This window comes from Stylophora pistillata, chromosome 5, assembly GCF_964205215.1.
Source record: "Stylophora pistillata chromosome 5, jaStyPist1.2, whole genome shotgun sequence".
In the NCBI taxonomy this organism is placed as follows: Eukaryota; Metazoa; Cnidaria; class Anthozoa; order Scleractinia; family Pocilloporidae; genus Stylophora; species Stylophora pistillata.
This window is the reverse complement of record NC_142523.1, coordinates 27,447,886-27,466,794: the sequence shown is the minus strand read 5'-3', so window position 1 is coordinate 27,466,794 and position 18,909 is coordinate 27,447,886. Positions and strand designations below refer to the sequence as shown.

General features: G+C 39.2%; 5 protein-coding genes across 8 annotated transcripts; 3 read left to right on the top strand and 2 right to left on the bottom strand.

Moving 5' to 3' along the window:
- Positions 1–707: 707 nt before the first annotated feature.
- On the top strand, positions 708–12,385 carry LOC148731197 (uncharacterized protein C12orf56-like). Of its 4 annotated transcripts, none has more exons than XR_016001335.1 (5): positions 1,948–2,409; positions 2,936–3,010; positions 3,512–3,590; positions 4,938–5,115; positions 11,215–12,385. XR_016001335.1 is itself a non-coding variant. In XM_088760416.1 (5 exons), exons 4-5 carry the CDS (start codon positions 4,940–4,942, stop codon positions 11,336–11,338), a joined length of 300 nt encoding a protein of 99 aa, XP_088616542.1. In that variant the 5' UTR covers positions 2,330–2,409; positions 2,936–3,010; positions 3,512–3,590; positions 4,938–4,939; the 3' UTR covers positions 11,339–12,385. The 4 variants fall into 4 exon arrangements, 3 of the variants coding, with proteins under 3 accessions (XP_088616540.1, XP_088616542.1, XP_088616541.1); XM_088760416.1 differs by having other exon boundaries at positions 2,330–2,409; XM_088760414.1 differs by lacking the exons at positions 1,948–2,409; positions 2,936–3,010; positions 3,512–3,590; positions 4,938–5,115 and adding exons at positions 708–855; positions 1,840–1,929.
- Positions 5,165–8,318, top strand: LOC148731199 (uncharacterized). The gene is made up of 2 exons (XM_088760329.1): positions 5,165–5,587; positions 5,713–8,318. Exons 1-2 carry the CDS (start codon positions 5,571–5,573, stop codon positions 6,683–6,685), a joined length of 990 nt encoding a protein of 329 aa, XP_088616455.1. The 5' UTR covers positions 5,165–5,570; the 3' UTR covers positions 6,686–8,318.
- LOC148731198 (uncharacterized) lies at positions 8,536–9,304 on the bottom strand. The gene has a single exon (XM_088760354.1). It carries the CDS (start codon positions 9,243–9,245, stop codon positions 8,538–8,540), a length of 708 nt encoding a protein of 235 aa, XP_088616480.1. The 5' UTR covers positions 9,246–9,304; the 3' UTR covers positions 8,536–8,537.
- Positions 12,386–13,183: 798 nt separating the features above from the next.
- On the top strand, positions 13,184–15,448 carry LOC148731196 (uncharacterized). Its single transcript, XM_088760304.1, has 2 exons — positions 13,184–13,558; positions 14,013–15,448. The coding sequence occupies exons 1-2, from the start codon at positions 13,437–13,439 to the stop codon at positions 15,268–15,270; spliced, it is 1,380 nt and encodes a 459-aa protein (XP_088616430.1). The 5' UTR covers positions 13,184–13,436; the 3' UTR covers positions 15,271–15,448.
- Positions 15,351–17,297, bottom strand: LOC148731195 (uncharacterized). The gene is made up of 2 exons (XM_088760352.1): positions 17,032–17,297; positions 15,351–16,716 (listed from the first exon to the last, which is right to left on the bottom strand). The coding sequence occupies exons 1-2, from the start codon at positions 17,203–17,205 to the stop codon at positions 16,138–16,140; spliced, it is 753 nt and encodes a 250-aa protein (XP_088616478.1). The 5' UTR covers positions 17,206–17,297; the 3' UTR covers positions 15,351–16,137.
- Positions 17,298–18,909: the final 1,612 nt, after the last annotated feature.

Genomic DNA, 18,909 nt, shown 5'->3' with positions numbered 1-18,909 from the left:
TTTTCCCCTCTCCTTGCCTGAAGTTTCTCCTCACTTGCTGGAAATTGAGTAGGCTTCATTTTGGTGTAGAGGTTTTTCAGAAACTACTCATTATTTTCAAAGCACATGCTCGGAAAGGTAGGTGGGTAGTGAAACACGATTTTCGTGCAGATTTTCAGGTCAAAGTGACACGGTTTTTTGGCTATTTCTTCAATCTCCTCCCCTCAATTGCCCTCATTCTGGTATCGTCTGTAAGATATTTTCAACTTGTTCAATTAGGTGCTCGAATTCGTGCTCCAGCGTTAAAAGTGATGACGTCACAAGGCATAGAAAGGGTGTGGGTCCACATGGGCGCATACGGGCGCACTGAACGTCAATGGGTTAAGGGAATACTCACTAATTTGCTTCCCAATTTGTTCATTGCAATCACACTCCCTTGAACGTTTGCGCACCAGACTGTAAACAATGAATTTGACATTGAAGGTAGTCTGAATGAAAAGCCAATTTTTTAAATTATGACTTTGCTTTCAGTTGACAGTATAAGGGGGCACTGTGCTGCCCGACCATTAGAGAAGAGTATTTTGTAACACGTGGTGCAAACTAACCCATCATATGGCTGGAATAGCATCCAATATGGTGATGGTGGAACATAATTCTCTCCTCTGATTGGCTGTGTACCATAGTGCCGCCCCCCCCTCCTTACACTACTTGTTTTATGGTGTCCTATCTGAATCCTGGGCTTCAAATATTGATTGAAGTTCAACTTTTAGTCACCAGATCTCTTTGGATCATGGTGGGTCAACTACAGCGGTACAGGCCTCAATCCCGCAGCCAATCATGGCGAAAGAAAGGAAACAATGGAGAGGACGAGCTTGAGTAAGTGTTATTTTTATATCACCCATGTTGCTCTGCGCAGCATTTTGAAAATAGAATAATTACTCAGGTGATGAAACAGATTTCTGTGCTCTGATTGGTCTGGGATTGTGACCTATCTTGCTATGATCACCTCGCGCGTGTCAATTATGGGCGCTACATTTCAAAATGGCTGGCTCTCGTTTGTCAATGTTACTAAGAAGGCGATGAACTCGACAAAGGAACATTGCGAAGAGCACAAAAGATGCTACTTAGTTTGACTTAAAGCTTTTGGAAGGTGCACTGTAGGTTATGAGGATAGTGCATATTGAATCCAATAAGCCTGGGGAAACTGGTTACAGCAAATGAAAAATATCCCTATGAGGGCTGCACGAGATTATGCGAGCAGGGGTTGGAAAAGCGAGCTGCAACTAAAAGAAATAGAGCGACTATCATGTTGTTAATAAAATGCTTATTGCTGAGTTGGGTCATGCAGAACAGAAAATATTTGCTCTCCCATAACCCAGTTCTATTAACAGTTGAATTTTTTGCTTTTTGGCAAATTAAATGCGCTTTGCACTGATGGTTTTTATTCTAAGAAATTGGTCAAAGAGGACCCAGAGGACCCCTTTGTCCAACTTAATGGGGGATACGGGGTATCTAGTCTAGTCTGTATAGTCGACGCAGTGAGTAAACGAAAAAGACAGAGAATGGGACCATAAGATGTAAAAGAGTTCAAAGTGGGTTTTACTTTTCCGGAAATTATTTCAGGCCCTCAGGAGCTGTTTTATCAATCTTGCTGTCAGTCATACTTACAAAATTAATACTTTCTTTCAAAGAAAAATATGGTAAATTTAAAATAGTACATATCCTGGCACAATTATTTGCTACCAATTGGACCTAAATTTTGTGCGGTAATTTCTTTCGATTTGCGGAGATTCCACTAATCCCCCTCTGGAACTTTGTACTTTCAGGTTTGGTGAAAGTTTCTCTTTTAATCATTTGCAGCTTTGTTGTGGTGTTGTTACAGACACTTGTATGTCTATTTTGTGAGACAGACATTCTAGCCACACGATTGATGGTCATAAAAGCACACAAGTAAGTTGGTGATGCTGAGGCATCTTAATTGTAAGTGACTACTTTACAACAACTTTTATCACATTGCTGGAAGATTCCAAGGGCCCTTCAGGCACGCGCTTAACTCCAGTTTCCGTAGCATGAGGCGACGAGCATAAAGTGCCTTGCCTAAGAACAACACAATGTTCCTGGCCAGGGCTTGAACCTGTACGGAATATTCTCCGCTCTGAATCTTGCACTTGAAAACACAAACTTAACTGCCTGCAAGCAGGCTAGTAAAAATATTATTTGTACACAAGTCACTCTGTTAATTGTCCAGACACTGGCTCAGTTGAATTGCTTTCTTTTTACAGAGGACAAGCTATCAAGGACCTTCTCAAGTGAATTCTTCTTCATCCTTTAACCACATTACAGCAACCAGTTGGTATCTCTCCTGCAGCTCAACTGTTGTTGTCAGGAGTTGACAAGAACATGTTTACAGGGGGAGATAGGGAACAAGAGGTAGGGTTGTTGTCTTCAAATGCATCTACAAGGGTGCACTGTTGCTACAGCCCATCCTAGTTGTATCACAAACAAGATAAGCAATGACACAACTAAGGAGTCATAAGTTGACTAAACTGCGCATGGCTGAACCAACTCGGGCTCAGGCCCCACCCTATATAGTGACTCCTGACCTTTTGGGTGATGAACTGTTAACGAAAAAATAAAACATAATGTGTTGCAGATGCTCTTTATCAAAAACCCAGGAAATTTTTGTGTAGTCCTCCATTTATATCATCCGGGTTCACTTCATGGTGATTTTTTGTATGTGGACTCCTCCTGGGTTCTCATTAGAAGGCAGGACCTCCACATCAGTGCCAGGAGACTTAAGTATCATTGCCTGCTCACTTTTGCATGGGACTTAAAGGAATCCAATTGCAGAAATAATTTCTCGCCAAGTAATTCTCGTAAGGATGCCTTGGTACTAAAAAATGTAATGAGTCATCTGTTGTTATCACTTACACGTGTACTTTCTGTTTCTTTTCAGACTGATAAACTACTGAAAGAAGTTCTGGACAATGCTACTTCGCTTCTGTTTGAACTGATGTGTGGTGTGCATCAGGTTAGGTTTGAAAACCACTAACTCCTACGGGTGACTAACATCTCATTTCTCCTCAAAATATCTCCCGTCAATTGAACATTTAGGTGATGAGAATGAAAGAAATGATCGCTATCAAAAGGACTTCCTGATTGTCAAACAAGTTCACCTTGCCAGTATCACAGGAGATGTATAGAGAAATGGAGAATATGAATATGGATGTTAAGCGCAGCATCGTTTATTAGGATTTTTGTTTCTTTAGACGTTTCCTAAGCTCACGACAAGGAGAATTTGTCAAACAGTCAAGAGCTTCTTTAGTTGGTGAGCATTTCCTACATTTTCGTGACTGCAATATTATGACTCAGGGATAGCATCGTAAGGAGAAATCAGATGCTAGTCACTCATTGTTAACTTTGTTGCAGGGTTGACCTTGTAACCCGTCCTTACACTCTTACAGTGAACAGTGGTTAGTGACTGGACTGAATTTATGATAAATTTATGAGATTAAGTTTCTTGTTATTTCAGGCCAACTGCTTTTCAGTAGAAGACAATGTTCTAAACATTTTTCGGCTTATTAAGATATGTCGAAGTTGAAGAACAAATGGTGAGTATTTCACTTAAGGACATTAAGTATCTCGCCAGGTTTTTCAAAAATTGCTTTTACATTTGAGGGGTTCATATGACGGTGTTTTAGGTAATTCTGGTTAAATTCGATTTATATGAGCTCAAAATTTCCAATTCACAGACCAACCTTCCTTAACCTTTTCACTTCCATGATCTCACTAGTAATTCTCATTACGGTCAGCCAAATAATTCTTATTATGTTTGATCTGAGAATTTGGTATTGGATCAACTAGTATTTTTGTGTGGCTTACACGAATTGTAAACTGCACTATGTCATAATCCAAGATTTCTGTTTGGTAGTCTATTTGGTAGACTACAACTCCTTTTCAGTTACTTGTTTGGTCTTGGTTAATTCATTGCAATACTGATATACATGAAAAATTACCCTCTTGACTGGTTGAAAACAGCTAGGTGCCTTTTTCATGTATCACTAGTGCAAAACTCAAGTGAAAATGTAAACTAGTCTAAGCATCAATAGATGACACTAGAAACCAATCAGATTTATACGAAGTAGGTTGCGCTGATTGATACACTCAGTAGCAGACCAAAATAAATTTGACTTGGAAAAGACAGTTAAACTACAAACTTCAGAATTCAATTTTACTTTTTTACGTAAACAAATTCATGACTGAATTTTTCAGGCCACTATGGGAGAGGATGCGGACGTTTTTTTCAGTTCCTAAAATCCTCATGTTACCGGTGCAACCTTTGTTGTGAAAATGAGATCTCCATAACAAAGTTCGGCCATTAACCCTGAACTTGAAAATGAAAATTTCAGTACTATTGTATGCTAGTCATCTTGTTTCATTGATGATCAGGAACAATATTAAAAACTATCCAGCCATAATCAAATATTAGCTCTTCTAGAAGAAATTCATTATGACACCAGACACTAAAAAGCAGCTCAATTTCGTAAGCCACACATGTGCGCATTGCGGACCTAATTTTCTTCATTCTCATCACTTGTCTGCTTGATGTTGTAATGATATGGTAAGGAGAAATTCTGCCTTGGTCACTCATGGCAGTCAAAGGGTTGAGACAAAATAGAGGCAAACATCCAGAAAAGATTGCTCATTCCAAGCATTATAGAAACACAGAGATTTTAAAGTTTAAATAATTGCAATTCGTTTCAAGATGGCGAAAGGCATCTTTCCTAAACTCCCACCCGCTCTATTCGGACCGTGCAAAAAACCAGTTTTCCTTCTTTACGGCAGTGATTGACATGTAGTGCCTATTAATTCAAACTTTAATCATTTGGTCAATCTGTGTCTGACGACAACGAAAGTGTATCGCAATCAAATGTTAATATTTTTCGTTCATTTTTCAGAAATGTTTCGTGCTGAGGATCATGGAGCGTTTAACGTTATTAGTATTATCTTCTGCGGATATCTGTCTCCTGCCGAAGCTGTTCTTCTTTACCGACAACTTTACGTGCTCAAGAATTTTCTGGAATATGGTGCAGTGGTTGCGAATCAAATCCGAGTTGGATACGCAGAAGAATTTAGGTATGATAGTGCAGTAGACTATGAGCAGTCCGCCATTTCCGGTGAAGTACGTGGCACTATGGGAGAAAAAATGAATGGAGACCCGAGTGGATGTTTTTTATTTTAGACAATCGCGCGACAGACTTTGCCGAAAAAGCTGGGACTATTCGTAGTCAATAGTGCAGTTGATTTTGCTTTTAAACACGAGGGCGCGCTTATGGGACTGTTTGGGGGGACGCAGGTAAAACAAAAAGATGGCGGAGTTTAGCGTGGAATGTAGTGGTGACAGCAAGGTTTTAACAGAGCAAAATAGCGATAAGGTCGAAGTAATCGAAAGAAACAAATCTGATAGCGTAAAGCTAAGAGAAGAAGATGTACCAGGAGCAATTTTACCTCGGGAAATACCAGAATAATGCACCGTGAGACAGCTGCAGCGATGGCTTCTTTGCCGTGGAGCTAAAACAACTGGAAAGAAAATGCAGCTTGTTCAAAGGTAAGAAAGCTCAGGAATTATTCGAGAACTGTTATTATTGCCCCCTGTGCTTTACATTACGACGTTAGTCGACAATTTTCTGAGAAAAGCGTTAATACTTTCGTGTTTTGTCTATTGTGTCTCAGGGTAAAAGACTCTATTGTAGGTGGCCTAAGCTCGAAAATAAAGGACCCTGATGGTGGAATCCATTTGGTTAAAGCTAAGGCAGACCTGGGACTCATGGAAGAAATTAACGCTAAAACACTCAAAGAAAACTTTCCAGTGGATGGCTTTACAGAGGATTCGAATATTTTACCTGCCATATCATTTGGTACAATATGGAGGTACATGATTGAAGAGAGTGATGGTAAGAAGCAATTATCCACAGCAAAACCTCTTGTCAAGGGATACAATTTTTTTAAATCTGGCCATGTCCCTAGCATTAAATGCAGGGAATCTGACGGAAAGTTTTATGTTAAAAGTCAAGTTATTCCATCAATGAAAAAGACAGTGTTGTATAATTGCTTCATTGTTTTCAACAAAGATGGCAGTGTAGTAACAGCTTATGATGGTTTCCCAGCTGGAGTTGACGGGCGTTGCAACCATGTAACTTCAACACTATTTGCACTGGAGGAGTTCTTCAAACAAAGTAAAGCACCCGTAAATCCTTCCTTAACCCCTGCACTTTCTTGCACTTCAAAGCCATGTGCATGGAATGTCCTAAGAAAAAGAAAGATCGACAATCTGCCAATTGCCAAAGCCAAATTTAAAAAACATCAACATGGCAAACTAAGCAAAGGTGAGGATAAAGCTCCTCCATCAACAAGGGATGTTAGAGCACCACACCAGCAGAACCCAAATACAAACACCGACATGTATAATTTATTGCACCGTGTCAAGGAAATTGAGAATAAGACAGGCAAGAAAATGGCCTTCAGTCTCATTTTACCGCAGAAAACTTTGGAGGAAAATAAAGAAACGATTATGGTTGAACATAATTACTGCACGCCCTTGAATCACATTGAACCGGAACAAGGAAATGGTAGTCCAGTGTCAACTGAACTGTTATCACCAGTGAAATGCCATCCAGTGAGTTTGGAAGAAATAAAGGAAAGGTGAATAAAACTTAAGAAAAGGCTCTTTGCTGATGAAAAGGATGTCGATCAATTTGAAAAAGAAACCATGGGTAAATGAAAACTGGAATCTGCATCGAAAAATAATTATAACATAACCAAAGTAAAAGGCGCGCTCTGATTGGTCAATTTAGCGTCCCCCATTTGCCCATGGGTGTACGATGCTGACGTGAGCAAATGCAAAGACTATTTTTCCGCGCGCGCTTGTTTTTTCCTGGTCACGTAAGATTTGTTAAACAAAAGGGAACTCTTTAGCTACAATGTGTTAATGTTATGTTATAAAACAAATGGTAAACACCACAGCGTATAGTATTGAGTTATGGATGCACTTGGGAGGTTTGCTAAGCACTCAAGAAGCTAGAGTCGCTCTCGGCTATCGCCTCGAGCGACTCTTACGCTTCTTTCGTGCTTAGCAACCTCCCGCGTGCATCCATAACTCAATAGTGTACGCTGTGGTGTTTACCATTTGTTAAGAATAACTGCATCTAAGTGCCATCAAATTGCGACTCTGCAAGCAACTACCTCCCCAACAAAGGCCATTACTGAAGTCTTACATTACAAGCAGATCCCTCAAACAATTCATATGAAAGAGGGCTTGTCAAGAGAAGGTACTGTTATTGCAGAATACATCAAATCAAGGAAACTGAACAATCAAAATGTCCTAGTGAAACCATGTGGACTTTTCATCAGCAAATCACGTAATTTCTTGGCTGCATCTCCAGATGGCTTAGTATACAATGCTGACTCCGCTGAGCCAAGTTCCAGTGGACTTATTGAAATAAAACTTGTCTTCCTAAAGGAGAATGAGACTTTGCACAATGGACATATCAGAAAAAGAATCTTTCTTCCTGGTTCAATTGATGGACAGCTGGTTATCAACCAGAAACACAAGTATCACTATCAAGGCCAGCAACAGTTGTTTGTTACACAGAAATCATGGGTTGATCTGGTGATTAAGGGAGTTAAAGAGCTTCCAGACAGATCATTTGTAGACATTGAAGGTGTTTTCATTTCAACAGTAAACTTTGATGCTAAATTCTTGAGCTCAGTGCTCCCAAAACTGGAGGCATTTTACAATGAGCACATTCTTGTAGAACTTGCTTATCCGCGTGTGAAATATGGCCTTTCAAGATTTGACATGAGAGGATGTTGACTGACATACATAATTAATTTGCTAAATTGGTATGTTGTTGAACTTACTTTCCTGCATTAGGTTTCGATGCCCACGAATAATGACTTTAATTCACGGTTGGGGCAAACAATTTGCATGTGGTTTGATAAATTTACAATAATTTTGTCTGCCCCAGAATTGACTTGAAATCATTGTTCGTAGTCACTTACATGTACCGTAGGTTGAATTCGGGAAAGGTCTACAAGATGCATTAAGGAGATGAGACTCACTCCATGTAAACAAGGCTAAACCTTAAATCTAAAATAATATCCTCCAGAAATTTAATGTAATTTACTTTGTGTGTATGGCTTTTTTAACTGAAGGAGCTCACAAACACAATAAAATACATAATAATTAAAGTCTGAATAAACAATGTTGCATATTATTGAAGTTGAGGAAAATCAAGAAAGGTTATTAAATACAATTCCACTATCTGCTTGGAGAAAAACATTGCTTTATGTACAAGCAGAAAGTGAAATATTGTTGTATCGTTCCACAAAATCCATACTCACCCAATAGCCGAAAGGGCTTCGAAAATCTGAGGGGAGGGGGTCTCAAAAGCCAAAATTTATTAGGAAAAGTATGAGGCTAAACTAGAAATTTGGGGGGGGGGTTGGAAGGGTTTAAATGAAAAAACTCTCCCATAGGGAAGTATGGATATTACACTTTAATCAAAGAGAGGTGGTAAAAAGTTTGTAAGTGCCCCTATGATTATAAACATGTCACTAGCAATAGGAGCCAATGTTAAAGGAATTCTGCTGTCAAAAATATGCCAGTTTTTCATTCTTTCAATACATCTCTCAACATGTATTCTCTGGCTAGTAATCTTTTTGTTGTGTGCCATTTCTTCTTTGCTGAACTGAGTTTTTCCTTTAAGAAAAGAAGGTATGTTTACAGTAACCCCTTTTGCAGCAAAGTCATCTTGTATGTCAAAGCCTTTGTCTGCCATGACATCATCCCCAGGATGCAAGTAGTCAATCACATGAGACATTTTGGTAAGCTCCTTGTCACTTATGCTACCAGTGTAAAGCCCGCTTAAAAATCCCAGGGCTCCAGTGGGCGAAAGACCAACAAGTCCTTTCATAGTTGTTGTTCCTTTATACGAGGTATAACACACTGACTGCATGTCAAGTGATGAGGGGCTCTCTGGTCGAATTTCAACAGCATCAATAACTAGAACTGTCCTTGGATAAAGTTCCTTAAAAATGTTTGGCATGAACTGATGTAGAAGCTCCCTCCTGGGGAGGCAAATTAAAGGCTCCAGTTCAATCCTCATACACCGAACCCAAGTGTTAAAGACAACAGAAACAGTAGTTTCAGAAACATTGAATCTGTGTGCAAGATCAATTTGAAACAAGCCAAGCCTAAGTCTCATTAAAGTCAAAACAAACTCTTCAAATAAAGTTAATGCTCTGGGCCTTCAAGCTCTTTCTCTGAACCACTGTCTTTCTTTTCGTAACTGCCGTAGTTCAGGTTTTGAGCCTTCTGACTGACCAGGTCATAAAGAAGCATAAGTGCATCCCAGTGGGGAAGGCCTGTGTAAAATTCGACATCTTCAGGGCTGTCCTTAAATTTTACAATGTCAAATTTCTGATTTTTCGTTACATGCTGAAGTCTCTTTAACTCTCTTTATAACTCGTCTCTCTCCCTTGCTAACCTTTCCTTTTCCTCTCTCATCTCTTTAAGTTCGGCTTCCATTCGATCCAGCATTTCTACAGTCATTTCAGTTTGTGTCGCTGCATCGCAAAAACAGGCTGGAATGGACTCCTCGTGATCAATTTCAATAAGAGTCCCTTCGTCAATTTCGGTAGAAGATCCAAAGTCGACTTTTCTTTTCTTGCTTGCTGTATTTGTTGTCGATTCTGGACAAAATCCGTCGCTCCTTTTCCTTCTTGCTCCAAGGAAATATCGATGGAAGGTGAGTTCTGCTGAGCTTAGTACCTCCAGTCCAATGCGCAGAGCAAACGCGTGTGCTGTCGGACTCTATCTTTAAATTATCATTTCTTAGTAAACGGACATATTCTCTGCGAACACTTTCATCTTTTGGAATTCGATAAAACGTCAATCCAAAGGAGTTTCTGAAATTATTGGTGCACAAAGGCACACAGCAACTTACGTGCTTGGGCATAATTCAAGATGGCCGACTTGAGCGTCTCCCCAAACAATCCCATAAGCGCTTGCGTGGCGACTTCGGTTCCAGGCTACCGCTCTTTTCCAAAGTGGGCTATGAAGCCTTAGGTCCCACTGGACCATTTGTCAATCAACCGTCGTGTGATGTACAAGTTTTAGAGTCAAGTCAGCTTGAGCTACAGCTACTCCAAAGTAGTGAACAGCGGGCGCATTCCTCAAAATTGTTTTATGTCTTCATCACAATACAAGAATTTTTGAGATTTGTATTTCCTTTCTCCAATTGACCACTTTCAAAAATGGCTGCCGGATTAATATTCTTTTGTTTAAATTTGAATTAGCCTTTCTGGCCTCGCTTGAGATGATGTATTCTTTTGAATTTTGTACTGGAAAACGAGGCCAGAAAGGCTAATTTAAATTTAAACAAAAGAATATTAATCAGGCAGCCATTTATGAAAGTGGTCAATGGAAACTGTCTTTATTTGTGGCGGTAAATTTGAGATCGAAGTAGGTGGTTCGCACGTTACCTCATGCCACCATGCTGATGGAAGTGAACAATAAATATCTCATTAGCTCTTTTTGTTCGTCTACCAGCATTTCAATTCACACGTCAACGGTGAGTGACAAATGAGCCTAGGTCTTCCCAGGAAAGACTTCCTAATATAGCGCGCCTTCCTGTTTAATTTCTGATCTAGCAAGTTTTGTTTGGACATGATTGTTGACAAGACTTTTTTGTAGTATTGAGAATGAATGGCGAGCGATTCTTTTATGCCATTTTTCCCGCAATTGTTCTTGCAGTTCTAATATTTGATAGCTTATAGTAAGCGTTTTAAGATACCCTGGAAGGTTCATTAATTTCAAAGGCTTGCAGACGAGGGGAGTGGAATTATTGAAGGGTTTATCAGAAGGGACCCATCGGAGTGGGAGTAATCAAAACTTACTTAATTGTCATTGGTTGAAAAAAACAACCTTAAAAAGAGTAGTTGAAAATTAAAACTGAAAAAAAAAAAACAGAACAGAACAAAACAAAAACAAAAACAGAAAACTAGTTCAAGCAGATTTGTTCTGTAATGCCAACAAGCATAAATGATGAACTACTGTCGTAGAGTAAATGATGAGGGGCAGAAGAAATGAAAGGGCAAATTAGACAGGTGAACATTCAAATATCTGTTGAATCATTGCCATCATTATTTTTTGTTGTCTCATAAATGTTGCAGATATTACATCAGAAAGCCAGTGGTAAAGAAGAAACTCTCCACCAAGTTTCCCCTGACAGGTCCCATAATAGAACTACTGGAGAAAGTCACGGATTTTGTGTTAAAACAGCCATCACTATCATGACGACAGAAACATTTCTCGTTCCCTTTATCAAATCTAGTGTCTAGGTATCATATTGAATTGTCTTTCCCACTAATAACAGTTCAAGAGGTCATTTTATTTAAAATAAGTCATTCTTAAAACAATTTTTTTAATTAAAACTGTTGAACTCTTGGATTTTTTTTGCCGAACGTTTTCCAAAATCCTGCTCGACCATGCTCCTTTATCCCAAACTTCACAGTCAGTCATAACGGGCCATGAAACTTAAAAAACAATTGAGGATTCTGTAGGTAGCATTTTAGTCGTTTTGAATTCTCTCCTCTGCATGAATAGTCCGCAGACTGTTGCGCAGAGTTGAGCTTGAAACAAATGAGATTTCTTCGAGATACCCCAACTAGGCAAAAAAGGAACAAAAGTCAGCAATTTTGAACAGACTTACAGTTGCTGTGCTTGTTTTCCTTAATAAGTTCTTTTCCATAACGAAAAGCTGTAAGTTTACACTGCTTTAACCTCCCCCCCTCAAGACAGCCTTGGGGGGTTGGTCTGCTCTATTAATAGTTAATTGTATTTTTTGTACACTCCCTCCCGCCCGGGAAGCTTTCCTTGAGCTCTCAACCTCTCATAAGTTATTCGTTTCGTGGTAAAAGATGCCGAAGCAGATTCGCAGTCTCATTTTTCTGTCTCTGTGTTGTAGAGTGTGGAAGAGGGTAATCATGATCTCGTCTTGTCAACTAATTTACGAGAAAGTAGACTGAAAGTGTTATTGCATTACAAAACAGTCTGAGCGGAGTTCCTTTAAACATCAAACAGGATCAAGGTGATTTTCTTTATAAATTTATTTGCCTTAGGTGAGTTAATTTTGCATTTACAATCGACTTTCAGTGTATTGCTGTTTTTTGCCGTAAAAGCGTCCAATTTTCAGAATTCAAACACTGGTTTACACCGCTTGAAAACAAATGAGAGATTGTTTGCAATCGAATCCGTGCCGAAATTTGTTTCATTCGTATCAGTCAACCGTCGGTTTCCATACAGTCTCTGTTCGTTAATTTCATTAAAATGGCCACATCCGTGTCCTTTTGCATTTCAAATATTTAGCTTTCGTTAAGCAGTTTATGAAATGTCGCACTGGAGCTTTGAGGTCGTATCTCTGACCTCGGCATACGGTAACTTTACTGATCTCGCTGCTTACTAAGTAACCTAATAACTCTCGGTTTTTTTAGTTGTAATGCCTGGTTTTCGTAAGTCAAGAAAATCGTAGACGATCGGCAATTTTGCTGTTTCCCGACCTTCCCAGATCTCCGACAAATGAAACCTTGAAATCGAAGAGATCCCAGATTGGCTGTCGGGAAAGTCGAGAATATTTCTATTGTGTTGGCCCTACACACTTTCTGCCATGATCCATTCGGCGATCATGAACGGTGCAGCAGCTGAGTACGCATCAACATCGACAAAATCCATCTACATTCCTCTGTGGCGAAAAAGTGATTTCTCTCCAAAACAGTTTTCTCGGACATTAAAAAAACCCTTTGCCGTATATTATCTTACAAGAATTTTATGCGATGTTAGCTACGTGGTGATCCCAAAAACCTTTGTGGCTTAAACAAGGATCTCACGTGTGAGGCGACTCGCAGCATTATTTAGGGTTCGACTCTTAGCAGATAGCAGCCTTCCACAACGAACAAGATCAAGATGATTTTCTTAAACGTTTTATTTGCCTTTGGTTAGTTAATTCACCTTTGAAATCAACTTTCAGAGTATCGTTGTCTTACTATGTTTAAGGTGCAGAGCATTTGCACATGTAAAAAAACCATAGTTTTCAGTCGAATTTGTCAATGTAATATTTGTTTCAGTCATCCGTTTAAGCATTATAATAGAGTTCTAAAGTGTGACGTCACGTTGCCATGGCGCTGAAAAAGTCAGTTCTAAACAACTCGGACAATCTCTTGCGCGTGGGTCACGTAGTGCTTGTCTCTGCTTTGTCTTATAATTAAAACGTTTATTAACCTTGTGTTATATTACAAAAGAGGTCAAGAAGAAGAACACAGGGTCAAAATGTCAAATACTATTTGAAAATTATCGCTTTTTGTCGGAAGAAATTTATCGGAACGAACACAACAGCACAATGGTGTACTGCTTTGCTCCGACATGCAGTCATTCATCAGAAAGCCACACTTGCAAGTTCTTTGCATTTCCAGGCAATAAAAAGGAAAAAGACGAATACAAGCGATGGATCCGTCTGATAAGGTTTGTAAACGGCACTTGTAATTAGCGCTTTGCTCAAAAGAACATCTTAACATTTGCCATTTTTTTGCGAGTGTGCGATTTCCACCGATGAACAAGCGCATGTAGTGTCAAGTTTGTGGGTACTGAGTAGGTTTTTGTGTATTTGCTTTTCATTACATTTTAAATTTTGAAAAACCTCGAATACAACTGTGCTGAAAGAATATGTGTTTGTCTGAACGCCACTGTGCTAACATGTGCTTACTTTCAAAACTTAAAATTTCTCGGTGCCCATACTGAGTCATATATTTCAATGTTGTTTGTGCTATGAAATGCATATGGCTTACTGATTTATTTAATATATTTTTAAGAGCTTGTGGACTTCAGGAGTTAGCTGAAAGTTTGAAACGAATTTTGAGCAATTTAAATCTTTACAAGTGTTTAGGATTAAGTTCTGTTATCTGTTTCTTTGAAATAGGAGGAAAGACAGAGAACCAAGCAAGCATTCTAGAGTGTGCAGTTGTCATTTTGTGGATGGAGATAAATTAAATGGGCCCACAATTTACGAAAGAAATCGAGATAAGATATTTCCTGGTGAAGGAGGACCACCAAAGAAAAAGAGAAAAGTAACAGCTAAACAGAAGACGGTGCAGGAAATGGTGGCTGAGGCAATCACAACATCTGAGCAGCAGTCCACTAATAATGACACTGATGATACCAAACAAGAAAGTTGCAACAAGACAACAAATGAGATAATACTGGAGGCAGAATTAAATCAAGCCAGGGAGGAACTTCAGGACCTGCAAGAAAAAGAAAGCTACACACAAAAACACTACTCAGCTTCTGGATTGAGTGTAGAGGTTCTTAGAATGGAAACAGGGCTTCCAACAAAAGAAGTTTTTAACATTGTAGTACTTCATGCCTTGAGATTCAAAGATTTTATTGTTTATTATTCTGGTTGGAAAGTAGAGTCCATTAATTTTGAGGACCAGATTTTCATTACTTTAATGAAACTAAGACAAAATTATACCAACTTGCACCTTGCCCAGCTTTTCAGTTGCAGTGTTGCAACAATAGCTAATATTGTCACCACTTTTGTCCATGTTTTGCATTCCATATTATTTCATGACATCATGACAACCATTCCGTCCAGGCAAAAAAATGTGTTATGTGCACCATCTTCTTTTTCAGAGTTTACTTCTTGTAGAATTGTCATTGATTGTACCGATGTGGAGATCGCAGCCCCGGGGTTAATGAGTTTGCAAAATGCCACTTATTCAAGCTACAGGGGTATGAACTCATTTAAAGTAATTGTCGGGGTTGCACCAAATGCAGTAATAACTTTTGTTAGCAAATTGTACCCTGGGTCCATTTCTGATAAAGCCATAGTACAACAGTCAGGTCTGTTGAACCATCTTGTTCCAGGGGATATGGTTTTGGCCGACAAAGGCTTTCTTATCCAAGACATCTTGCCCAATAATGTTTCTCTTAACATTCCACCTTTTTTGAATAATGGTGTTTTCACTGAAAGCGAAGCAAGGAAAACAAAATCCATTGCCAGAGCAAGGATCCATGTAGAGAGGGCAAATGCAAGGTTAAAGGATTTCAAAATTTTAACTTTCATCCCATATTATTTAAGATGTTATGCTGATGTTATTTTTCAGTTATGTGCTGCACTGGTAAATTTACAATTTCCACTTATCAAAGAGGGGTGTGAGGGGGCAGAGTTTGAGTGATCTGAGTACAAAAAGGATGTTTGGCTGTTATCAGTAAACAAATATAATGGTCATCATATGATAGAACTGAGTCAATCGAATAACTTTTTTCAATTATGTTAATATATAAACAAAGTCAGAATGCCATTATATTTTGTAAGACATTTAGTAGAAATAATAAAGATCAACACAACCTGCACTCTTTGTTACTCAAATTTACAATCTTATGTTTATCTCTTTAAAATTTGGCCCAATAGTCCAATACATTTACCAAATCTTTGCTGGTGACACTGACATTGCTCGAGAAAAGTTACAGCCAGAGACAGTACAACCAATACTCTCAGGTGAAAAGCCTTGCACGCATGTCTGTTTAAGGAAATAAAATTACAATGCACCTTCCACTATCTTGGGAAAAATGTGTTTAAAATAGAATTCTTTCAAGACTGGAATATTTGCATCCCAGGTTTCATCTTGCTCTATTTTGACAACAGCCACGTCCTTAGAAGTCCAAACAACAAAGTAGCAAAACTTTCGCTGTGTAAAAAAGATTTCACCCTGTACCTGGTCCCAATAGACATGGTCCTTCTTTAACACATATCCATTTCCATCCTGTGCTTTTTTTAAGCAAAATGTTGGTGAAGTAGCAATGGCTTCTTCAATTGTTAGGTTCCTTTCAGTGTAAGGACACTTAGCTTCTAGGACGGTTTCATCATCTACAATTCCATCCGGAGAGGCCCCAAGGATTCCAGAAGCATCCAACCAAATACCAGTTTCCTGGACGGTTTTCCCTGTCAACATAGTGAATGCTTTGAGTGCTTCCTGTTCATTGTTCACACCCCATTGTACAGCCTTAACTCCAGACAAATCGTATTCTCCAAGAAGGCCCTTCTAGAGAGACTGGGTCACCCGTTTGGCCTTCAAAACGCAACCAAAGTTACTTGCTGTTAATCTGCCCCTTCTAGCTAAATGCCAAGTTGGGTTGTTTCTCTGTCCAATGGTAATGTCACTTATTTTTAAGATGTACTCATCAGGAATCTTTGCCTGTCTTACTAGGTAATCAATTTGTTGCTGTGATCCTTGTAATTTAAGAAATTCTTCCGAGTAAATGATATCCTCTATTGTCGGTATGGGAAGGTTACTAACAGTAGCTGGTTCAGGGCTCATAAGCCAACAAAGGCCAGTAAATCTTCCATACTCCTGTAGGTCTCTGTAAAGGGAAGACCGATCAGATTGAGTAGGGTTTCTTGATAAGCAGCAATACTGTTTTGTGGGAGGAAACATTTCTTCGACGGATTGCCAAGAGAGCGGTGTATTTGCTTTGCGTTTCTTCCAATTGCATTCAACATCTGTCCGGCTGACGTTGTAGATGCCGTGAATGAAAAGTGTAGCCGCGTGGCTGCACTTAAACTTCCCCCTTGGACACTCGCACTCACTTGATCTTATAGCATTCTCGCTATCTAAGTAAACCTAGCAAATCGGAAAAAAAAAGACGCGTGAGGACATGAAAAGCAACTGTCAAAGACTTCTAAATACATGAAGACTCCAAACGAACGAACAGTTCCATGCCTCGATTGAACTAACACATCGATATACATCGAACGACCTTAACAACAAAGTGGATCAACGCTAAAGTTTGCGCGTCTAGTTATTCCACGATTAAATTATCATGGAAAAGAACTGCTATTAACTTAAAAATCTCACTGAGAAGCATTTCAAAGCAACAAATAAGCTTAAATGACAAGCCGCATCTGCAGTGAGTATTCTGGAACCATTTCCACTCACCGTGACTTTGTAGACTTTGTTTCGCATGCTTGCGTGCACTTCTCCTCGTAAAATACCCTGACTATAATTAAATGACTCCACATGGCCTGATTTGTAGTGGTTTTCACCCTTCGTAATTGACTTCTGCTCTTCTCCGAAGAAAGAAATGAGCGACGAGATAGAGAGGGCCGACATTTTGCATGGCGTCGGTCACGTTTTGGGCCTTTGTTTGGAACTGAGTTTTTTAGCACCATGGTAACGTGACGTCACGGCTTTAGAACTCTATGGGCTAGCTTCTTGTTAGTGTTCCTGATTATTTCGATATTTTCGATGGATCCGCTCCAAGTTTACCTTTCTTTAGCAGATAATTAATGCAAGGAGATGATTATTGATTTCAAGAAGAACCCTCATAACTTCTCCCCTCTCGAGGTAGATGGTCATGAGCTTCCTGTCACCGACTGCGCGAAGATATTAGGTGTTAGGATATCCAGTGACTTGAAATGAACAATCGCATTGCAGATTGCATGCATTAAGAAAGCAAATAAGCGCCTGTATTTTATTGTCCTCTTGAAAAGGGCCCGTGTTCCCCTTACTGACATTGTGAACTTTTATTGTACAACAATTAGACCTATACTAGAATACTGCGCTCCAGTGTTCCATCATGCACTCCCGGCCTATCTTAATGAGGATATAGAAAGAATTCAGAAACGTGTGCTTTCCATAATTTCACCTGAAATGTCATATTGGGAATGCCTTGACAGACTAGGCCTGCCAACTTTGTATGATAGACGCATAGAACTCTGTTGTCATTTGTTCGATTCCATCGCTAACAATCCCGAACATAAGTTATTTCATTTTCTGCCATCAAGGAAAAAATCTAGTTATAATTTGAGGCGTCAAGAGATATATAATTTGCCACGTTCTCACACGGAACGTTTTCGACGCTTCTTCTTTTATGCTATGTCCCAGGGTGCGCACAATAGCTCCTAAAGCTTCAAAGAAAAGTAACTTTAATTTTAGATAATCACGTATTTTAGAATTATCATATTAGGCTTTTACATTTATGTGATTGTAGTTAGCTATATATGTCAACCAATGTTACCTGTAAAACACCCAATTCAGTTTTACGACTGCAAAAGTATTATTTAATAAACGATCTATCTATCTAATTTATAATGTTTGTGACCCTGGAGCGTCGAGGTTGCCTTTTTACCTAAAACACTTTCAGTTCAGTATTTCGTTTACTGTCGTTGATCCATCAGACTTTCAACATTTTACTTTGTTGCTGATACATTTCCTCATATATTTCCTTAGAGCCATCGAAAGATCCCGAATTGGAAAAATTTTTATGTCGGACTTATTTGATGGCCTGCTCCCAGTTGCTTGTTTGGTTAATTGGTAGAGCGCTGCACAAGTATCGCAGAGGTCAGTGGTTTCGAATCCCGTACAGGCCTGAATTTTTTCAGGTCTGATTTTCACAATTGCTTTAAAGGTGCTCTTTACTGCTATGATCGTGCACAAATACGTTTCTATAACCGCAGTTCAGATATATGAACTTCATACATTTGTTGTGTTTGATTTATCATCTTGCGGGTTTATGTCGGACTAATTTGATGACTTGCTCCCAGTTGGCTTATTAGCTCAATTGGTAGAGTGCTGCACTAATATCGCAAAGGTCGATGGTTCGAATCCCGTACAGGCCTGAATTTTTTCAGGTCTGTTTTTCACTATAGCTTAGATTCTTAACTGCGAGCATCGTAAACAAGTACGTTTCTATAGCCGCAGTTCCATTTTTCTCGACCGCTTGATCGCAAATTTCTTGGGAGGTGTCCATAGAAACGGTCTAACGACTTTACTAGAGTTTAATTCATTTGTCACCAGATGACTGGAAGGGTCATG